This window comes from Girardinichthys multiradiatus, chromosome 8, assembly GCF_021462225.1.
Source record: "Girardinichthys multiradiatus isolate DD_20200921_A chromosome 8, DD_fGirMul_XY1, whole genome shotgun sequence".
NCBI classification, from domain to species: domain Eukaryota; kingdom Metazoa; phylum Chordata; class Actinopteri; order Cyprinodontiformes; family Goodeidae; genus Girardinichthys; species Girardinichthys multiradiatus.
Window position 1 is genome coordinate 39,165,402 of NC_061801.1, and position 17,105 is coordinate 39,182,506.

Here is a 17,105-nt window from a genome sequence, read left to right on the forward strand (position 1 = left end):
TCTGTTTCCATAGAATTGAAAGGACCAGACTTCATTATCTTGGTTAAAGGAAGATACGTGAAAACGAAAGAACTGTAAGAACTGTATTATATTTAAAAGTTTTATCGAGTGTCATAATGTATTATTCATTTTATTTAAACACGTTTTTCGGTTTTAGTGGCCCCTTTAATCGCTTTTAACAGAGAACTACATTAACCAGAAGGCTTTGCAACCACGGAATCGCATTGCCTTGTTGCCTGGCAACGCATTAACAGAAAGGGAGAAGTCTCAGAGCCAGGTCTATAGTTTTTTTTAAGCGGCTAACAGTAAAGATTTGTCAACTAAGTTGAAACAGCAGGGCAGAATATGCAGTTTTCCACTTGTAAAATGTGGTTTTGATACATTGTTAGTTTTATACTTCAAGAACGCTTGAAAATTCGTTTTTTGATAAAAAAAAATTTTTATTGAACAAACGATACAATGTCGGATGAAGACTCACGTTCAGTTGGCGAAATGGCTGAAAACACATCGACTTTTACACTGAAGGTAATTCAAATGCTCTTATTGTTCCTTTACATCACAACAGTTTCACATTTGTTACTAAAATGTGCTTCTGAAAACCAAATAATGATGAAGTAACTCTGATGAAGTAACAGAAGTTAGATAATGGCGCTAGACCATCACACTACCTCCACCATGCAGAAAATCTTAAATCAGAATGACCTTAAGCTCAAATGCACTTGGGTTAAGTAGTGGTGCAAATAACCGAGCCACACCAGCAACCCCACCTGTGAAGTGCTCAGAAAACTACATTAAGGTTTTGGAGTGGCACAGTCAAAGTCTGGACATAAATTTGATTAAGATGTGGCATGACCTTAAAAATGACTTCATGCTTGAAAATCTTCTGATTTAAAGGACTCATTAACAGTTATCACCAACGCTTGGGCCAAGGGTGGAGGCTTAGGGGGCACTTACTTTTTAACATAGGGCCGGGTTGGTTGTGATGGGAAAATACTTACAGCAATGCAAATGAAAATCTACAATGACAGCTCTATCAAAACCAGTCCAGGACTGGTAATGTTTAAAGCTTCTACCATGCATCTTTTTCTGCTGAACTTCACTCACTATCCTAACGCCTGATAGGACTATTGCTCTACTCTGGTGTCTGTTCTAGATGTTCAGCTCCTTAAAAACCAAATCATTTACATCTGCATCACTGATGTGTGTTTAGATTTTAAAATTTTTTCTCTGTAAGGTTATTCGAGGATATCTGCAGCCAAAAAAACATTTTTGTTTCGCCTATTAAATACTTGAATGTGATGAAGAGTTTGTCTCTCTGCAGACACCTTCACAGACAAACTGTTGTTTCCCATAATGTGACAAAATGACTAGAAATGGATTTCTGCATCTCTCGTATCCTTATTCTCGAACCGCTCTTTGTCTCTTCTACTCTGGAGTGGCCCGCAGGGAGAGGCGGTGGGCTGGTGTGGGTTTGCTTGTAGTCCCCCAGCTCAGCCGTCTCGTGTTGGGGTTTACCCCAGTGGATGAGAGGGTCGTATCCCTGCGCCTTCGGGTTGGGGAGAGGTCTCTGACTGTCGTCTTGGCCTATGGGCCGAGCGGTAGTGCAGAGTACCCGGCCTTCTTTGCGTCCCTGTCGGGGGTGCTGGATAGTGCCCCTCCCGGGGACTCCATCATTCTGCTGGGGGACTTCAACGCCCATGTGGGAAATGACAGTGACACCTGGAGAGGCGTGATCGGGAGGAATGGCCTCCCCGATCTGAATCCAAGCGGTGTTTTGTTATTGGACTTCTGCGCTAGTCACGGATTGTCCATAACGAACACCATGTTCAAACATAAGGGTGTCCATCAGTGCACTTGGCACCAGGACACCCTAGGCAGGAGGTCAATGATCGACTTTGTTGTCGTATCATCAGACCTTCGGCCGCATGTTTTGGACACTCGGGTGAAGAGAGGGGCTGAGCTGTCCACTGATCTCCACCTGGTGGTGAGTTGGATCCGCTAGAAGAGGAGAAAGCCGGACAGACTTGGCAGGCCCAAGCGCATAGTGAGGGTCTGCTGGGAACGCCTGGCGGAGCCCTCGGCCAGGGATGTATTCAACTCCCACCTCCGGGAGAGCTTTGACCAGATCCCGGGGGATGTTGGAGACATAGAGTCCGAGTGGACCATGTTCTCCACATCTATTGTCGATGCTGCTGCCCGTAGCTGCAGCTGTAAGGTCTGCGGTGCCTGTCGCGGCAGCAATCCCAGAACCCGGTGGTGGACACCGGCAGCAAGCTGAAGAAGGAGTCCTATCGGCTGTGGTTGGCTTGTGGGACTCCTGAGGCGGCTGACGGGTACCGTGAGGCCAGGCGTGCTGTGGCCCGGGCTCGTACAGGGACCGGATGGCCCCTAATAAAGGGCCCCCGATTCCATACTTCTGGAGCACCCCCCACAGGGCATCACGAGGGACACAGTCGAATGCCTTCTCCAGGTCCACAAAACACATGTGAACCGGTTGGGCAAACTCCCATAAAGCCTCGAGTACCCTGTGAACATAGCAAGACTAGCTTATCTGTAGCACTGTTCTGCATTTTATTCCATATCGGAATCTAGTTTTCTCATTTTAATTGGTTTCTATAGTCCATCATTTTACACAGAGACAGATTATTAAAGTGGAAAACTGTTAAGGTCAGTTGTGAAACACAGTAGTGGAGGGCTGATAATTGGGCTTGTTTGGCAGCCACTGAGTAGACCACGACCTCCTCTTTACACCGAAGTATTCTGTAGTCAAATGTGAGGCCTTCTGTCCAACAGTTGAAGCTTGATCCAAACTGGGTCATCAGCGGAACCATGATTCCAAACACGGTAGCTAATCTATAACAGAATGGCTGGAGATGAAAATAATCAAAACCAGTCAAACCTTGACTTGACTTGGCTGTGATGGGACCTTCAGAAACAAACGTCTGCAAACGTCAATTAAATGAAGCAACGCTGTAAAGAGAAAAGCGGGCCAGAACTTCTTCAGAACCATGTGAGACCGATAAAGTCAAGCCACTTGGAAGTTATTGCAGCTATAGATGGTTCTGCAAGCTCCTCTATCATGGCATGTACTTATTTTCTATGTACAAGAAAATAACTTCTGCAGCTGCTGTGTTGCTCTCAGGTTAACCAGAGCGGAGGGTTACTGGTGACTGGGTTTGAGGATGGGGTGGTCCGTTTACTGGAGCTGTACAACCCTCAGAGGCTGCAGGGAGCTGCTGAGCGGAGCCCCGAGACAGACGCTCAGCTGTGCCTCAGACAGGCTTTCAAACCTCACAACGCTCCTGTTTCTGCTGTGGCGTACGATCGAAGAGGAGAGATCCTGGCCACAGGGGCGAGTCGGATCCAAATGTTCTGTATTTATGCTGCTTGATATGTGAGCAGAACAGCTCAATGACAACATGTTTCTATCTGATCAAATCAATCCAAGTATGACAAATTATTTGTTAAATTTAGAACAGAAACCTGCACAAATGGCTTATTATATACAGTGGAATCCGAAAGTTTTCACATCTTTGTCACATTATTACCACAAACTTTAATTGATCTTATTTGTATGTTGGGTGATTTGCCAACATAAAACATACCACCAGAGCTGCAATGGAATGGTTTAGATCAAAGCATATTTATATGTTAGGATGGCCTAGTCAAAGTCCATGTCTAAATCCATGGAATAATCTAAGGCAAGACTCACCATCCAGTCTGATTGAGCTCAATGCTGTTTTAAGAGACAAATGAGCAGAAATTTCAGTCACTCTGGTGGAGAAATGAGGCTACATCCACGTTTCCGGGCCTGTCAAAGCACTGGACTGGTCTCCTCACTCCCATGTAAGCATGGTCTCACTTTTTCCACCTCGCTCACCTAAGCCTAGATGTTTCTGCTGAATCTTTCAGAGTGAGAGCATGCTGCTCATCCTTTGTCACAGCGGTCACGTGGTGGACGTCTACAGTCCAGACCCAAGAGCTCAGGAGTCATCCAAAACCTTCAAGCTTCACAATCTTCCTAGGAGGTCTTTCAGGTTTAAGAGCATCAAATCCAGAATCAAGGTCCAAAAAAAATAAAAGGTCAGGTTTAATACTATAATTCATTACAAGAATGTTCTGATCAGAGAATTTGTGTTTTCAGAGAGAAGAGGAGGTCACAAGACATCAGGCAGCAAAAGGAGAAGAAAATGAAAGAAAGAGCTGAAATGTTCAAAGAAATAAGGGAGGAGGGTGTAGTGTTTCTGGAGGAAGATGAGGAGGAGGAGAAGAAAGAACTGCCTCCTATCTGCTTCCCAAATCCTCCGAGTCCTCTCTGCTGTGGCTTCTACTCACAGCCTGGACAGTTTTGGCTCTCAATGGTAAAAACAAAGAGACACCACCTACATAAAAACTTCCATTCCAGCCATGATGATTATTATTGATAAAATCAATATTTTGTCAATAATAATCTTTGTTCCAGTATTGTATCAGAGAACAAATATGTCTTTTAACAAATCTTCAAACATCTCTGCAGCTTAATAATCAGTAAGGTCTAAGACGTTTGCTTAGATGTTCTTGGAGAATAAACTGCTAAAAGGCACTGAGAGTTTATTGGATTTATTAATAGATAAAAGGAAGTAGAAATACAGTAGATATGTGAAAAAAGAGGTGAAATCCGGGATGAAGACCCATTCTGAACCATATGTGAAAGGTAGAATGAATGTCTTCTGTCCTGCAGGGAGGCTTCGACACAGGTTTCCTGTATCACTGTAAGCTGTCAGAGGATCAGGATGAGGATCTTCTGCAGCGCCAGGATGAACCCTTCGCCTTCCGACACATCAGCGACGCAGACGACAATCCTATTTGCTCCATGACTTTCAGGTAACCGCGGAGTCCCTTTGGTGTTACAGCACCATTGCTCTGGAGCAACATTTATTAACCTGACATTTTTCATGGCTGCTGGACGGATGGAGACTTTTTATATTTAATGAGGGCAAAATTATTCCTGATAAATTAAAATGTTAGTAACAACACTAAGTATTTGTCTTTCAATAACATTTCACTTATTTCAGAGGAATAGGGCCCCATCTATAGAGTGATTTTTAATAAGAAGCAGTTTGGTGAACCCAAATCTGCTTTTAATTCATTAATTAATACTGGAAGCTTTTCTAAAGAAAGAGTGACACAAATCCTGTTCTTACTGCTGAAAATAGACTAAATCTTTTGTATTTTTTTCATTCGAGCCCAAAAGAATTAGCAAACTGGATGCCTTACTTTTAAAAAGCCAAACATGCAGAAGTTTTAGTCTCATGATGCGTGTTTAAAGTAGGACAAAAGTGCAAGGAAGGAGATGCCAGGAGCCAGATAAATGAAGGTAAATTTGAGACTGAATTGCTCTCACTCACGGACCAGGCAGGGAAAACATAAACAGAGGGAACCAGAACCAGAACAGGACACAAGGTAGTCGAACCAGGCATAACGGTGCAACACAGAATATCAAGACGACAAGGAATCGGCGACAAACAATGACAACTAAAGAGCTTAACTACCAACGCAAGGGTGAAGCAATGAACAGACTAGGTAATCAAGGGAAACCAGGAACAGGTGTGGAACAGACTGCAGGGAAAACAAAAACTTTGGACACCTCTTGGCTAATAATTATTTGACCACTTGGGGGCGCTCATAGACCTAACCGACATTTTTAGATACTCCAGCCTTGGCAGCAGCTTTAGTAAATAAGTACCATGCTCCCCAATTATTACACAGGAACCCCTGCAGAGTAGTACAGTCATTTCAATAAATTAGAATAGTTTTGATTGTTCATTTATTTCAGTAACCCAGTGAAACACATTAATTCTACACAGACTGATGTTTTCAAGCCTTTATTTCTGTTAATCATGATGATTTTTCACTTACAGCCAATGAAAACACAACATCTAAGATCAGAGTATTACATCAGACCAATAAAAAACATTTTTGTTACAGAAATGTGAGCTCAGTAAAAAGTGTGTTTAATAGCTCCTTAAAGGTTGATATTTTCTAATAGTTCTTTTAATGACAAACGAGTATAAAAACGAACAAAGCTGCATTTATTCTGCGGGATTATTCAGATCTGCAGATGCACTGTAAACCTATGTGTGAACACTATGGTCAGATTTACTAAGATCCCAAATAAGGAGCGCTGAATAGCATGTGATAAAAAATAATAGCACGTGCGATTAGCGAGTGATCCAGTAAAATTGGTAACATGTCCAGAAGTGGTGCAGACCGCTCTCTTTAAATGAGGATTTGCTGCAGGCTGTCACCGTGGAGAGTTTGAACACATCACATATAGACCCCTAGTGGTGCTCAAGCACCTGCCCTTTGACCCTGGATGAGAAAAGGGCTCTCTCTGCTGGAGTCCAATTAGTTTCTTCATTCATCAATATTTCAAAATGAAAATGACCCTCTCTGCCACCAATTCCCCCCAAACGTGTTTTATACGGGCATTTATCTGCATGGTGTGACCTGCACCGGCACACCATGCAGAGTGGGGCGTAGGGTCAGACAGCTGCAGCCGCCACACTTCTCCTCTGACCTGCATGAGCCAGACAGGAACACAGATCTGTGTGTCTGGAATCCCAGAAGGAACGCTGAAGGAAATCAAAAACTTCCAGGTGCACCCGAGACATTTTTTATTTATTTCCTTCAGTGTCCCTTAATGTTCCATAATGATTTCTTGTTCTCTGGTGGCCGATAAGGTTCAGTTTTGTTTGGCCACAATAATAAGGTTCAGCCATGGTGTTTTTCATTTAGGTTTAACTGCATAAAGAATTTAAATAAAACGCATACCTCAAATGAGGAAGGGCTTTGAGTCAGATTGGCCTGTGTCTGCTGTCCTGCTGCATTAATCCCCACAGTCGTGGCTTTATTACGTTGTGAAACATGCAGCAGACAACTATAGTCTGCGCCACTATTTCTGGACTATATAAAAGCGCTCCTCCAGTGCGATCCAGACGACTGTGTTGTCCTATAAGGTGAATTATTCAGACGCAAGAGTATGAGGCATTAAATGGAGTTTTACCAGAGAAGATAGCACATGATTTCTATTTGTGACTTGCTCTAAATCAGCCCTCAAAGCACTTCATCCCTGTCCCTAACGAGGGAAAAATCCTTGAAAGTCTTGGGAAATGTTTCTGTGGTCTGCTAGTGATAGAGGCTCATCTGGAGGCTGAGGAACCAGATATTTGTTTTTCAGAGCTGGTGGGAGCTAAGTCAGAGACTGAAGTGCAGTCTGCTTTCTGTAGGTATTTAGCTGTAATGAGGACACTGCTGAGTTGTTTATGATGGTGGAGATAGCTGTTTATATCCCTTGTGTTTAACAGCTTCAGCAGGCAGCTGCTACTCTGCAGCATGCAGTCCGGCTCCATCAGGGTTTACCCTCTGCAGCCTGGAGACCACAGCCTCACCTCTATGCAGGCTTACTGGGCTCTGAACGTTCACAACAATCAATATGGACACCTGCGACACGTGCGCTGCAGCCTTGACGACCTGTTTGTGCTGACGGCCGGACACGATGGAAACATCTGCTTCTGTCTGCTTCCTCCTGAAGAGCAGCAGAAAACCCTGGAGCGAAAGACCAAGATTCCTTCACCGCGGGTTGGTTCACATTTCCTTCGCTTTTCCTCATTTATTTCCTTGTAAAGTGAAGCTGAAGCCCTGGATTTCTCCTTATTGTGTTCTTTATGGACTCAAACAGATGACTGGACATGTGAATAAGGGATCAAATTTGCTGCTGTGTTTATGTTAACTGTAGGTGGGTCTGGAAAACGATGCATTGGCTCTGGACATCGAAGACCCGGCAGCTTACTGGTGAGTATAAAATGAGCCGCATGTGCTGGAGGTCAAGTAACTCGATTATCGTTTCTCTGAATAATTTATTTAGCTGTGAGTAAAAGGAAGGTAACAGTTGCTACTGTCATTTTCGGTATAGATTTTACCCACATTCAGAGAACACTCAGAAGGAAAGGTTTTATGGTTTTTATTGTCAATAAAGTAATCTAGTTCTGGAACTGGGAACACCAACTGTAAGGGAAGGAAGCAGAATGGATTGGTGAACAAGCGGCAACTTGAGGCAACTGACTACTTAGATCTGAGAAATGACTTACTAAATTGTTGTAGCAAGAACCGCCAGGGGTAGAAAGATTCAGAGTCTTAACTTGCGAAGGGGAATTGTCCAGTTGTCTTTTTCTGTTGTGAGCTTGGTGCCAGCAAAAGGAGCTCAGGTGCCGATGTTCGAGAAGGAGGAAGAAGCAGGGTGTGCTGATGCCTGGGTCTTGGAGTCGAAGGAAACGGGAAGCCGACAGCTTGGTCCGTGTCCGAAAGGTTCAGACGGAAGTGAGAGAAATCCACAAGATGGTAGTTCCTTAACTCAGTAGTTAATAATCCAGAAGCTCAGAGATACTCTGGAAAAGAAGCCGGAACTCAGCAAGGTAACAAAGCCTCAGGTAGAAACCTGTGTGGGAACAAAATGCAAGATTACTTGAGTTCAAAAAGGAAGCAAAAAATTAGAAGTGGCCGAACTTGTTACCACTAAGGCAAACACTCTGGCATCGAAGTGCTGGCAACCTCCCGCTTAAGTACTCCTCCAAACAATCAGCAGATAGGAAACACCTGTCGTCCAGCGCACCTGAGAACCTCCAGCACCAACTGAAATACTGAGTGGTTAGTTACACAAGTACACAATACACACGCAGCACACACATCCACTCTCAGACTCTGACAGCTACAAGTCTGGGAATAAAAATGAAATCATTTGGTTATTTAATCTAAATTATGAAGACATAATTATTACCTGCCAGCAAAGCCTTGTAATAAGATGTTAACAGTGGTAAATATGTTGGTGGTAAAAAATGTAATAGTTTGATCATTTTGTGTAAATATGTAAAAATGATTACCAGTAAATGTTTTATTGTGAAAGTACTGATTTGTTCATTTTATTTCAGTAACTGCAGTAAATGCATAATGACTAACTGTTTTATATTAAAAATAATAATTGGCTGTTATTATCTTAGAAACAACGTTATTACAATTAACTGGTACTAGTAGTAGTAATAGTAGTTGTAACTTATAGTAAGATGTTAAAACGGAAGAAAAAAATGATAAAAATATAATGTTACATGGTGATACTATGTAATTATCATAATTATTACCTGGAAGTAACATTTCTATAATTTTCTAACAGTCAGTCAGTCATTCTTTCATAGTGGGTCGCGGGAAGCTGGTGCCTATCTCCAGCAGTCTACAGGACAGGTCACCAGTCCATCTAACAATGGAACCATTTTTTGGTTGTTTTAATAGGACGTTAACAATAAAAGTGCAGATTTAATAATTTAATGTAGTTGTTGCTGTGTGATTTCACAAAATGATTATTGCTAACATTAACCCACTGTTATCATCTAACCACAGAGCAGCAACAGGAGGAGCTGCTGGTTTATTTTTATGTGTTCAAATATTCTTCATTTCTGAGTTTTAAACTTTGAACAACCTCTTGTAGCTCTACTTCTCTCAGCTTCTGAACCTTATCTCCATCCAGCATTGAGACAGCCAAACAGAAGATGGAAAAAGACAACCTGCGGCGGGAGGCTGAGCTGAAGGAAGTAGAAACGCAGAGACAGCTGGTCGAGCTTCAGAGGAGATTCAAACAGGTCCTGAACGATAACCAGTCTGCCTGAGCAAATCCGGCTGAAACCACAGGTACGGCTGGACCAGAATCTGCTCAGATGACCCAGAGATGGTCGCGTCATAGGATGGCATGTTCTGTGGACCTTAAAGTGTTACCGGAAAGTTTCAGTTAGCAGGAAACTCTTACAGTTCTTTATGAAAGTATTCATAACCCTCAAACGGTGTAAATTTGCTACAATCACAAACTTCAGTGCATTTTATTGGGGTTTTATATGAGTAATGAGAAGTTGCTGAGGCCTCTGCAGAGGTTTGTTATAGAACATCAGAAAACAACCAGCATGATGAAGACCAAGGTACACAGAAGACAGGTCAGGGAGGAAGATGTGGAGACGTTTAAAGGAGGGTTAGGGTTTAAAAAACTATCCCAATCTTCTACCTATCAATCTACCAACACATGGCCCTCCACCTAAACCGGCAGACCAAGCAAGGAGAGGGTTAACCAGAGGCCTATGGTACCTGTGGAGGAGCTGCAGAAACCCACAGCTCAGTTGGGAGAATCTGGTAACATGAAACATTTGAGATGAGCATTTGAAAAGAAGAAATACAAATATTGTGCCTTTTAAAGTTTCCCACAAGCCATGTTTGGGACACGGCTAATGTGTGAGAGAAGGTGCTCTGGTCAGATGGGAGCAAAGGGTCATTTTCTGGTTTACAAGCAAAATGCAATGTGTAGAAGAAAACTGACACTGAACACAGTACCAGCACGGTGAAACATGAAGGTGACAGTATCACGCTGTGAGGAAGCTGGCGTTAGTTAATGTGGATAGAGCTAAATTCAGGACAATCCTGGGAAAAAAAACCTGTTTGAGGCTGAAGAAGTCTGAGGCTGGGGTGGAGGTTTACCTTCCAGCAGGAGAACAACCCACATATACAGCCAGAGCTACAGTATGATGGTTTGGATCAAAGCAAATTCATGTGTTAGAATGGCCTAGTTAAAGTCCAGACATAAATCCAACCAAGAATCTGACAAGATTTAAAAAGTTCACAGGCACTCTGCAGCCAGTCGGATTGAGTTTGAGCTGTTTTGTAAAGAATTATGGGCAAAATACCCCAAAGGACTGCAGAGAAAGATTGTTTTCACAAATTATTAGGGTTAGGGAGGCGGAATAGAAATACACTAAACCCATTTTCCTTCCATGCCACAATTTTACACCACTGGGCTGCCACATAAAGCCCTGAGAGAATAAACTGGTGTTGTGGTTGGAATGTGGAAAAAGTTCAAATCTGTTTCAACATTGTTTTTGACTTGTATGAGTTGTTTCTGTGCATTTAGTTGGGTTTATGTTTGTTCAGGAACCTCTGCTGGACCGCCGTTTTTACGAACAGGCAGAGAAGCTAAAGGCCCGGAAGGTGATGGAGGTCCGGAAGCAGATGGCCTGGGAGCAGGAGCGCTGCAGCATCGCACTGAGAAAGCTGCAGGAATGGTGCACAAACACACAAACAACCAGAATCACCAACAGCCTCATCCCTACGGGTGTAAGGCTGCTAAATACAAGAAATTACAAATAAATAATAACTGATATTTACCATTTAACGATAATTTCGATTTTTTTCAGGTGTGATGGCTCCCTGCAGGCTGACATCATCACTTTTGTTGTCGCAATACGCAGCAACCATAGAGTCTCCACGTACCGTCTGCCAGCGTTTCACTGGGCTTCACCTCCGAAAAAACCTCAGATCATAAACCACCGTAACGGAGACGGAGAATCCGGACAGGAAAGGAGAAAACCCAGAGCCGAGCCTTCAAAAGACAGCCAACAAACAGAGGGTAAGTAACATTAGGGTGTTTCATTTTACCACTTAGACACACGTTTTAGCCTATTCTGACATCCTTTCAGACCAATGTTTAGAAGAGGTGGTGCTGCAGCCCACTGTGGTTCCCAAAGCCAGGGTTAAACTGGGAGATCAGCAGGAAGAGAAGCTCAGAAAGGCAGCAGAGAAAGCAGAGCAAGCCCGAGCTAAAATAGAGAGGAGGAAGCAGGAATGGGCCCAGATACGAGTCAAACATCTGGTTACTGCTTCCTTGTTTTTTCAAAAACCCAACCTGCAGGACCAGAATAACCAACTTTAAAAACTTTGCATTTACATGTTTTATTACTCACTGACGCAAAATTATGTTTTTGGTGTCTCAGTTACGCAGAGAAGCCAGAGGAAGACTCTTTGGATCCAGAGGATGTTCAGGCCATTTCTGAAGCCAAGGAGAATATCAGCGAGTTCATCAAGTGGAAACAGCTCAGGGTGAATGCTGCGCAGAAGAAAAAACAGCTGGCTGCTTTGGAGGAAAAAAGTACAAAAACAATCAAACATCATCCTTTCACGCTGTAGTATGTTGAGTGTATGAATCAGCCAGAAATATATTAGAGCCGAGATGATTTGGCTCAGATCAACTTGAACTGTCTCAACCAAAACAAGGTTTATTTTTCTCAAACTGACCTACAAAAACACTTGTTTTTTTAAACTTACTACATAAATTTGGCACAAATAGCAAAACAGGACTAACACCGGATACAATTATTACATTTGTATTTAAAATAACAAGTAATTAATTCCAAGCTACGTTCTTCATATTTCATTTTCAAGCATCAGAATGGAATATTTAAATGTTTTTATCAGTGACTTGTTCCATTAGTTTAGTAATAAATTGTTGGCTGCAACTGCATTTTTTGGTTATTTTTTTAGCAGATGTTTAATATTCGTGTTTTTCTTAGTGAAAACGTGTAAATTGATCTTTTATGACAAGCCAAATTTCTCACTGAAAGTTTTGCAATAATCCAACCTTTAATTTGAGTGCATTTCTTCAGCTTCCAATAGGACAGCACTCCCCAACAACAGAGAGCGGGATCGTTGACCATTCTTTTTTGCACAATCTCCCGAGATCATCCAGAGTCCTGGGTCCTCTCTGGTCTCCTCGTCAGCTCATCTCACAGCTTTCCTGCAGTACTTAGTTCTGGGGACTGGGATGTCCATGGAAGTAGTTGACTGAGTGTGTTGAACCATTCTGGTGTCGATCCGTCCATAATGTTTGGATCTTCATCCGCCTGAAAGACCCAACAACCCACGTTCAGGTTTCTGACAGAGGCCACCAGTTTTATTGTAAATGCACATGAGTTCAGAAACAGGCCCACAGCATGACAGATCCTCTTCCATACTTTACTGTTAGCAGGAGCTGCGTTTCCACATAATCATCACAGCAAACCCAGCTGGAGTGTTTGTTGCTGGATCTGCTTAGTTTGATCTGCTTCCAGATCCAGGCGGAGTCCCAGTAGAGTTCAGCCAACTCCACATGTTTGTGTGATGGTTGGATCCTCCTCCAGTCCCAGTTCCAGTTGTTTTATTATTGCGCCGACTGTATAGTTGAGCCCTAAACTATTCACACCCCTTGCAGATCTAGATTTGAAATGACTTTCCTTTAGCAAAGGAGTTTATTTCTGCTTGGAAACTAGACAGACATCTCTCAAAAATTAACAACAATTATGGTTTTATTTATGTCAAAAATAATTTATAACCTTCTCAATAAATAAAATAAAATAAAAAATGGATATTAACAGCAGTCAAACGTTTTTTGCATATTTCCTCTGGTGTTTTGATGATTTATCTTTGGTGATGAACTCCAAGTCTTTGAGGTTGGAAGGCCTGCTCACCATGACCCTAATCTTTAGCCCCCTTTCACAGATTCTCTACTAGATTTAGGTGTTGAGCCTGGATGGGATGCTCCAACATGTTAATATGACTTCCAATCAGAAGAAACATGTTGGTTACATTTAAAGATCAGTTCAAAACTTTAATCTGACAGGGGTATGAATAATTATGAGCTTGGTTGTAGATGTGGGCCAGTGTATGTACCTTTCCTATTTTGGAGGGTGGCTGAGAGAAATAAGCCTCTGTGACAGCCATGTTTATATCGCTGAGAAACAGGAAATAACTGAATTACATTTTCATAAAGTTCAAATTAAAAATGTCTTCTGTTACATTTTTTTTTTTCTAGAACTTTTTCAGGGGTGCCAAGACGTTTATCAGTTTTTCAAACCAAAGGTTGGATTTTTCACATTTTTTCAGTGTGAAATTATGTTGCTGCAATAAAAACAATAAAAAGATTATACATGGCTTTTCCAGGAGCGTCATTAGGTGTGTAAATTAAAACAATCTCTGCCGCTGAACATTCATTTCAACCAAAGCACGTTATTTTAATTTGACCTTTCATTTCACCAGATCCATGAGCAGCAGAGCGAGATGAACAGAAGGCTCCGCGTGACTCTAAGGTTCGCCTGGTTTCTTGGATGGCGGCGGGGTCTCCCAGTCCACCAGCATCAGCCGCCTCCCACCCTGGCCACCGTTTTACCTGAAGAAACCCCGGAGAGGAAGCTGCAGTTCAGCCAAGCCACCTTGGAGAGATACCGGACACTGAGAGAGCAGAGGTACGCAGCAGGGGTGGCTCTAAGGGGGGACCAGAGGGGATCTTTAAAAATAGTAAAGTAGTGTGTAATGGTATAGTTTTCCCAATAGTGAAGCCTTGTGTTCAGGAGAGGTACTACAGTGAGTGTGACTGACAGATATAAACAGTCCCTCCACCTCCCTACGTCAGCAGTTAATAACTACATTTTGGCTTTCACATGTTTATTTGGAAATGAAAATACATAAAAGTATCTTTAACTAGAAAACCTGTGAAAATACTGTAAACCTTTCAAAACACGAACATGTGGCTGATTTTATACCCCTGCAAAAGGGAAGCAGCTCAAGCTAAAACCTGGAAAACATCAACATCAGGGTGTCTCTTAATAAAATAATCGACTGTGGAAGCAGGTTGAGACGTACCAAGGCCTGCTTCCTTCTATATACACTCCGCCCTCATTGAGAGGTAAACCCTGACTGGAAATAAGTTACAACAAAAACAAACTTTTTCATCCCTTTCTCTATCACCTGGCTGATTCTGTTGTTCTTGCCCTAGATTGTCCCCTTTCAATTAATGTTTTAATGATCTTTCAGGGTTTATTTATTTTTCTCTTGTCAAACAGAATAAATTGTGTGGATCAGGGGGAGCAGGAGGAAGCTGTGAGTTTATTGGAGCAGCTGGAGAAAGAAATGGACCTAGAGGAGGAGGAAGACAAAGAGAGAGGAGAAGATGGGAGCTCCACAGTTTCTGCAGTAACCAGATATGACCAGGAGACACAGGTGGAGCTGAGTGAGCTGGAGGTGGAGCTGCAGATGGACGACAAGATCAGGCAGCTTCATGAGCAGAACTGTCTGCTCCAACAGGTCGTGTTCCTTAAATAACTCACCTTTAAAAGAAGAAAAGACCAGGAGATATGACTTTGTGTGTGCCTCTTCAGATGGAGACCTCAGTTTGCCAGTTTGACACAGACCTTCTGCAGCTGCATCGCCACAAGCTGCATCTGGACAGCCAGCTGAAACAGGATGACCTCCAGCTGCTCACGCTCTTCCAGGAGATGCTGCTCCTCAAGCAGTTTGAGAAGAGGGAGGGAGAGCTGCAGGAGAGACTCAACGTCTGCATTCAGGAGGAGAAGAACATCTCGGTGAAAAATAGATTTATTCATATTGTGATTTTTCTAATCAGTAACACAAAAACAGAACTTCATCAAAACAGTCCAGCAGAACTAACACACTATCTTTCTAATTAATTAACTAATTAATTTACTCACATGAACTCATTAAAGCAGCGCCGCTACCTACCCAGCTGACTGAGCTAGGTAAGTAAACCACTGAGTGAATGAAACCAGAACCAGTTTATTATTTGTCAGCTGGGTTTGTTTTGCCTTTTTCAGCTTCTGTGACGAGTCGATGCGACAGATTGGTGAACTGAGTAAACATTTCATCTAATAACTAAACCTGGATGAGGCTGCGACTTTACTTTCATTGGTATGCTGTGTTCAAAACATCATCATTTGAGTTTTCTTACGTTTGGTGAACACAGTGATTATCTCCATTTACTCCCTGAGTCCTGCCCCAGTACAGGACTGGGGCAGCTGCAGCTTGGGTGAGTGTTGCTGAACTGTTAGCCCCAACCTTCCTGTCTCTGCTTTCTGGCAGTCGAAGCTGGAGGAGTTCAATGAGCTGCTGGAGCTGAAGAGGAGCAACATCGCCAAGCTGCAGGAGAGAGAAAAGGCTCTGACCGCCGCCTTTAAGGCCTCACTCGGGGAAAATAACCCGTTCCAAGAGTTCCTGACCAAAGTCTTCAGAAAGAAGATCAAACAGGTGAAGAAGAAGGAGGGAAATGAAGGTGATGGAAGGAAGCAAAACCCGTGGGATTCAATTTGATCATGAGTCCTTCTTAACCCTGGTTGTTTGTAGAAGAAGAAAAAGACAGCGACGAAGACTCTGATGAAGACAGCAACTCAGATGATGATTGTGACAGCATCATGGAGGAAGGAGGAGCTGCTTTCGATGAGAATGTTTGTCCTAAAGGTCAGCACATGAGATTATCCAGCCCTTTACTGCTGTTTTTCTCATTTCCAGTAGGAGCAAGAGAAGGTGCACCTCCATCCCTTACTTTAAAAATTCCTCCTCGTGTGCCTCAGACTGTGAACCGGAGCTGTTTGAAAACAGTCTGCAGCTCCGTGAGCGGAGGCTGGATCTGGAGGAGCTGCTGGCGGAGGAGAAAAGTTTCGCCAAATCTCTGAAGAAATAAAGCGACCTGCTCATCAGGAAGGTCAGTCCTGTGTGTTTGCAGTTATGCTGTGTCTCTGTAAACCTCTGGTGAGTGTCTCTCACGTCTCGGTGTTTCTGTGGGTTTTTGGTTTTGTATATTTTCAGGACAAACCCGTAAGGACCAGCCTGCAGGCGGTGGAAACTGACTTGGAGTTAATCAACCAGGAGAAGCAGCTGAAAATGGACGAACTGGATGTGGTGGTTCCTCTCAGACTGGATCAGATGATCCAGAAACAACTGATAACAGATGAGGAGCATCAGTCAATAACAGAAGTGTTTATATATTTCTATCACCCTCTATGAAAAAAACATATGAGCACACAGATCCTGAGCTGTGGTGATTTCATCTATAAAGTTCTGTGTTTCACCTCTAATGTTGCTTCAGACTTCAGCTCTGAAAGGCTTCCCTGTCCTTGGTGAAGAAAAACATTCCCACAGCATGATGCTGCCACCACCGACCTTCAATGTGGCAAATGTGTATCCATTAAAGTTTTATTAAGGTAAGCAAATGCAAGACACAGTTTTCTAGATTTGTATTTGTAAAAAAAAAAGAAAAAAATGGTTTCAAGTATGTAATTACCACTACACACTATACACAACAATGGAAGGTTCTCATGCAAGGTAATGCAGATCCGGTTCTGGGAAAAATAGAAGGTGAAAGTATAAAGGAAAACACTAGAAAAGAAAAAACTTTATAAAATAAATCCGGTAAAATAAATGATTGTAAATGAAAAATG

The 17,105-nt window shown here is 42.7% G+C and overlaps 2 protein-coding genes across 4 annotated transcripts; both read left to right on the plus strand.

Annotated features, from left to right (window-relative positions):
- The first annotated feature begins 232 nt into the window (after positions 1-232).
- LOC124872292 (cilia- and flagella-associated protein 44-like) lies at positions 233-11,467 on the plus strand. The gene is made up of 9 exons (XM_047372107.1): positions 233-525; positions 3,913-4,065; positions 4,145-4,361; positions 4,721-4,863; positions 7,347-7,620; positions 7,778-7,833; positions 9,557-9,717; positions 10,999-11,129; positions 11,262-11,467. The coding sequence occupies exons 3-7, from the start codon at positions 4,191-4,193 to the stop codon at positions 9,693-9,695; spliced, it is 783 nt and encodes a 260-aa protein (XP_047228063.1). The 5' UTR covers positions 233-525; positions 3,913-4,065; positions 4,145-4,190; the 3' UTR covers positions 9,696-9,717; positions 10,999-11,129; positions 11,262-11,467.
- On the plus strand, positions 11,337-17,105 carry LOC124872291 (cilia- and flagella-associated protein 44-like). 3 transcript variants are annotated; one of them, XM_047372105.1, is made up of 10 exons: positions 11,337-11,473; positions 11,838-11,992; positions 13,915-14,120; positions 14,718-14,958; positions 15,033-15,236; positions 15,381-15,579; positions 15,751-15,915; positions 16,012-16,125; positions 16,239-16,369; positions 16,474-17,105. In XM_047372105.1, exons 2-6 carry the CDS (start codon positions 11,948-11,950, stop codon positions 15,399-15,401), a joined length of 717 nt encoding a protein of 238 aa, XP_047228061.1. In that variant the 5' UTR covers positions 11,337-11,473; positions 11,838-11,947; the 3' UTR covers positions 15,402-15,579; positions 15,751-15,915; positions 16,012-16,125; positions 16,239-16,369; positions 16,474-17,105. The 3 variants fall into 3 exon arrangements, with proteins under 3 accessions (XP_047228061.1, XP_047228062.1, XP_047228060.1); XM_047372106.1 differs by having other exon boundaries at positions 15,486-15,579; XM_047372104.1 differs by lacking the exons at positions 16,012-16,125; positions 16,239-16,369; positions 16,474-17,105 and having other exon boundaries at positions 15,033-15,579; positions 15,751-15,940.

Excerpts from the sequence above, each read along its gene's own strand:
- LOC124872292 (XM_047372107.1), top strand. The coding sequence starts at position 4,191 with ATGAAAGAAAGAGCTGAAATGTTCAAAGAAATAAGGGAGGAGGGTGTA. Across the intron at positions 4,362-4,720 it reads GACAGTTTTGGCTCTCAATG|GGAGGCTTCGACACAGGTTT; the intron begins GTAAAAACAAAG and ends TCTGTCCTGCAG. Across the intron at positions 7,621-7,777 it reads CCAAGATTCCTTCACCGCGG|GTGGGTCTGGAAAACGATGC; the intron begins GTTGGTTCACAT and ends TGTTAACTGTAG.
- LOC124872291 (XM_047372104.1), top strand. The coding sequence starts at position 11,948 with ATGCTGCGCAGAAGAAAAAACAGCTGGCTGCTTTGGAGGAAAAAA. Across the intron at positions 14,121-14,717 it reads CGGACACTGAGAGAGCAGAG|AATAAATTGTGTGGATCAGG; the intron begins GTACGCAGCAGG and ends CTTGTCAAACAG. Across the intron at positions 14,959-15,032 it reads AGAACTGTCTGCTCCAACAG|ATGGAGACCTCAGTTTGCCA; the intron begins GTCGTGTTCCTT and ends GTGCCTCTTCAG.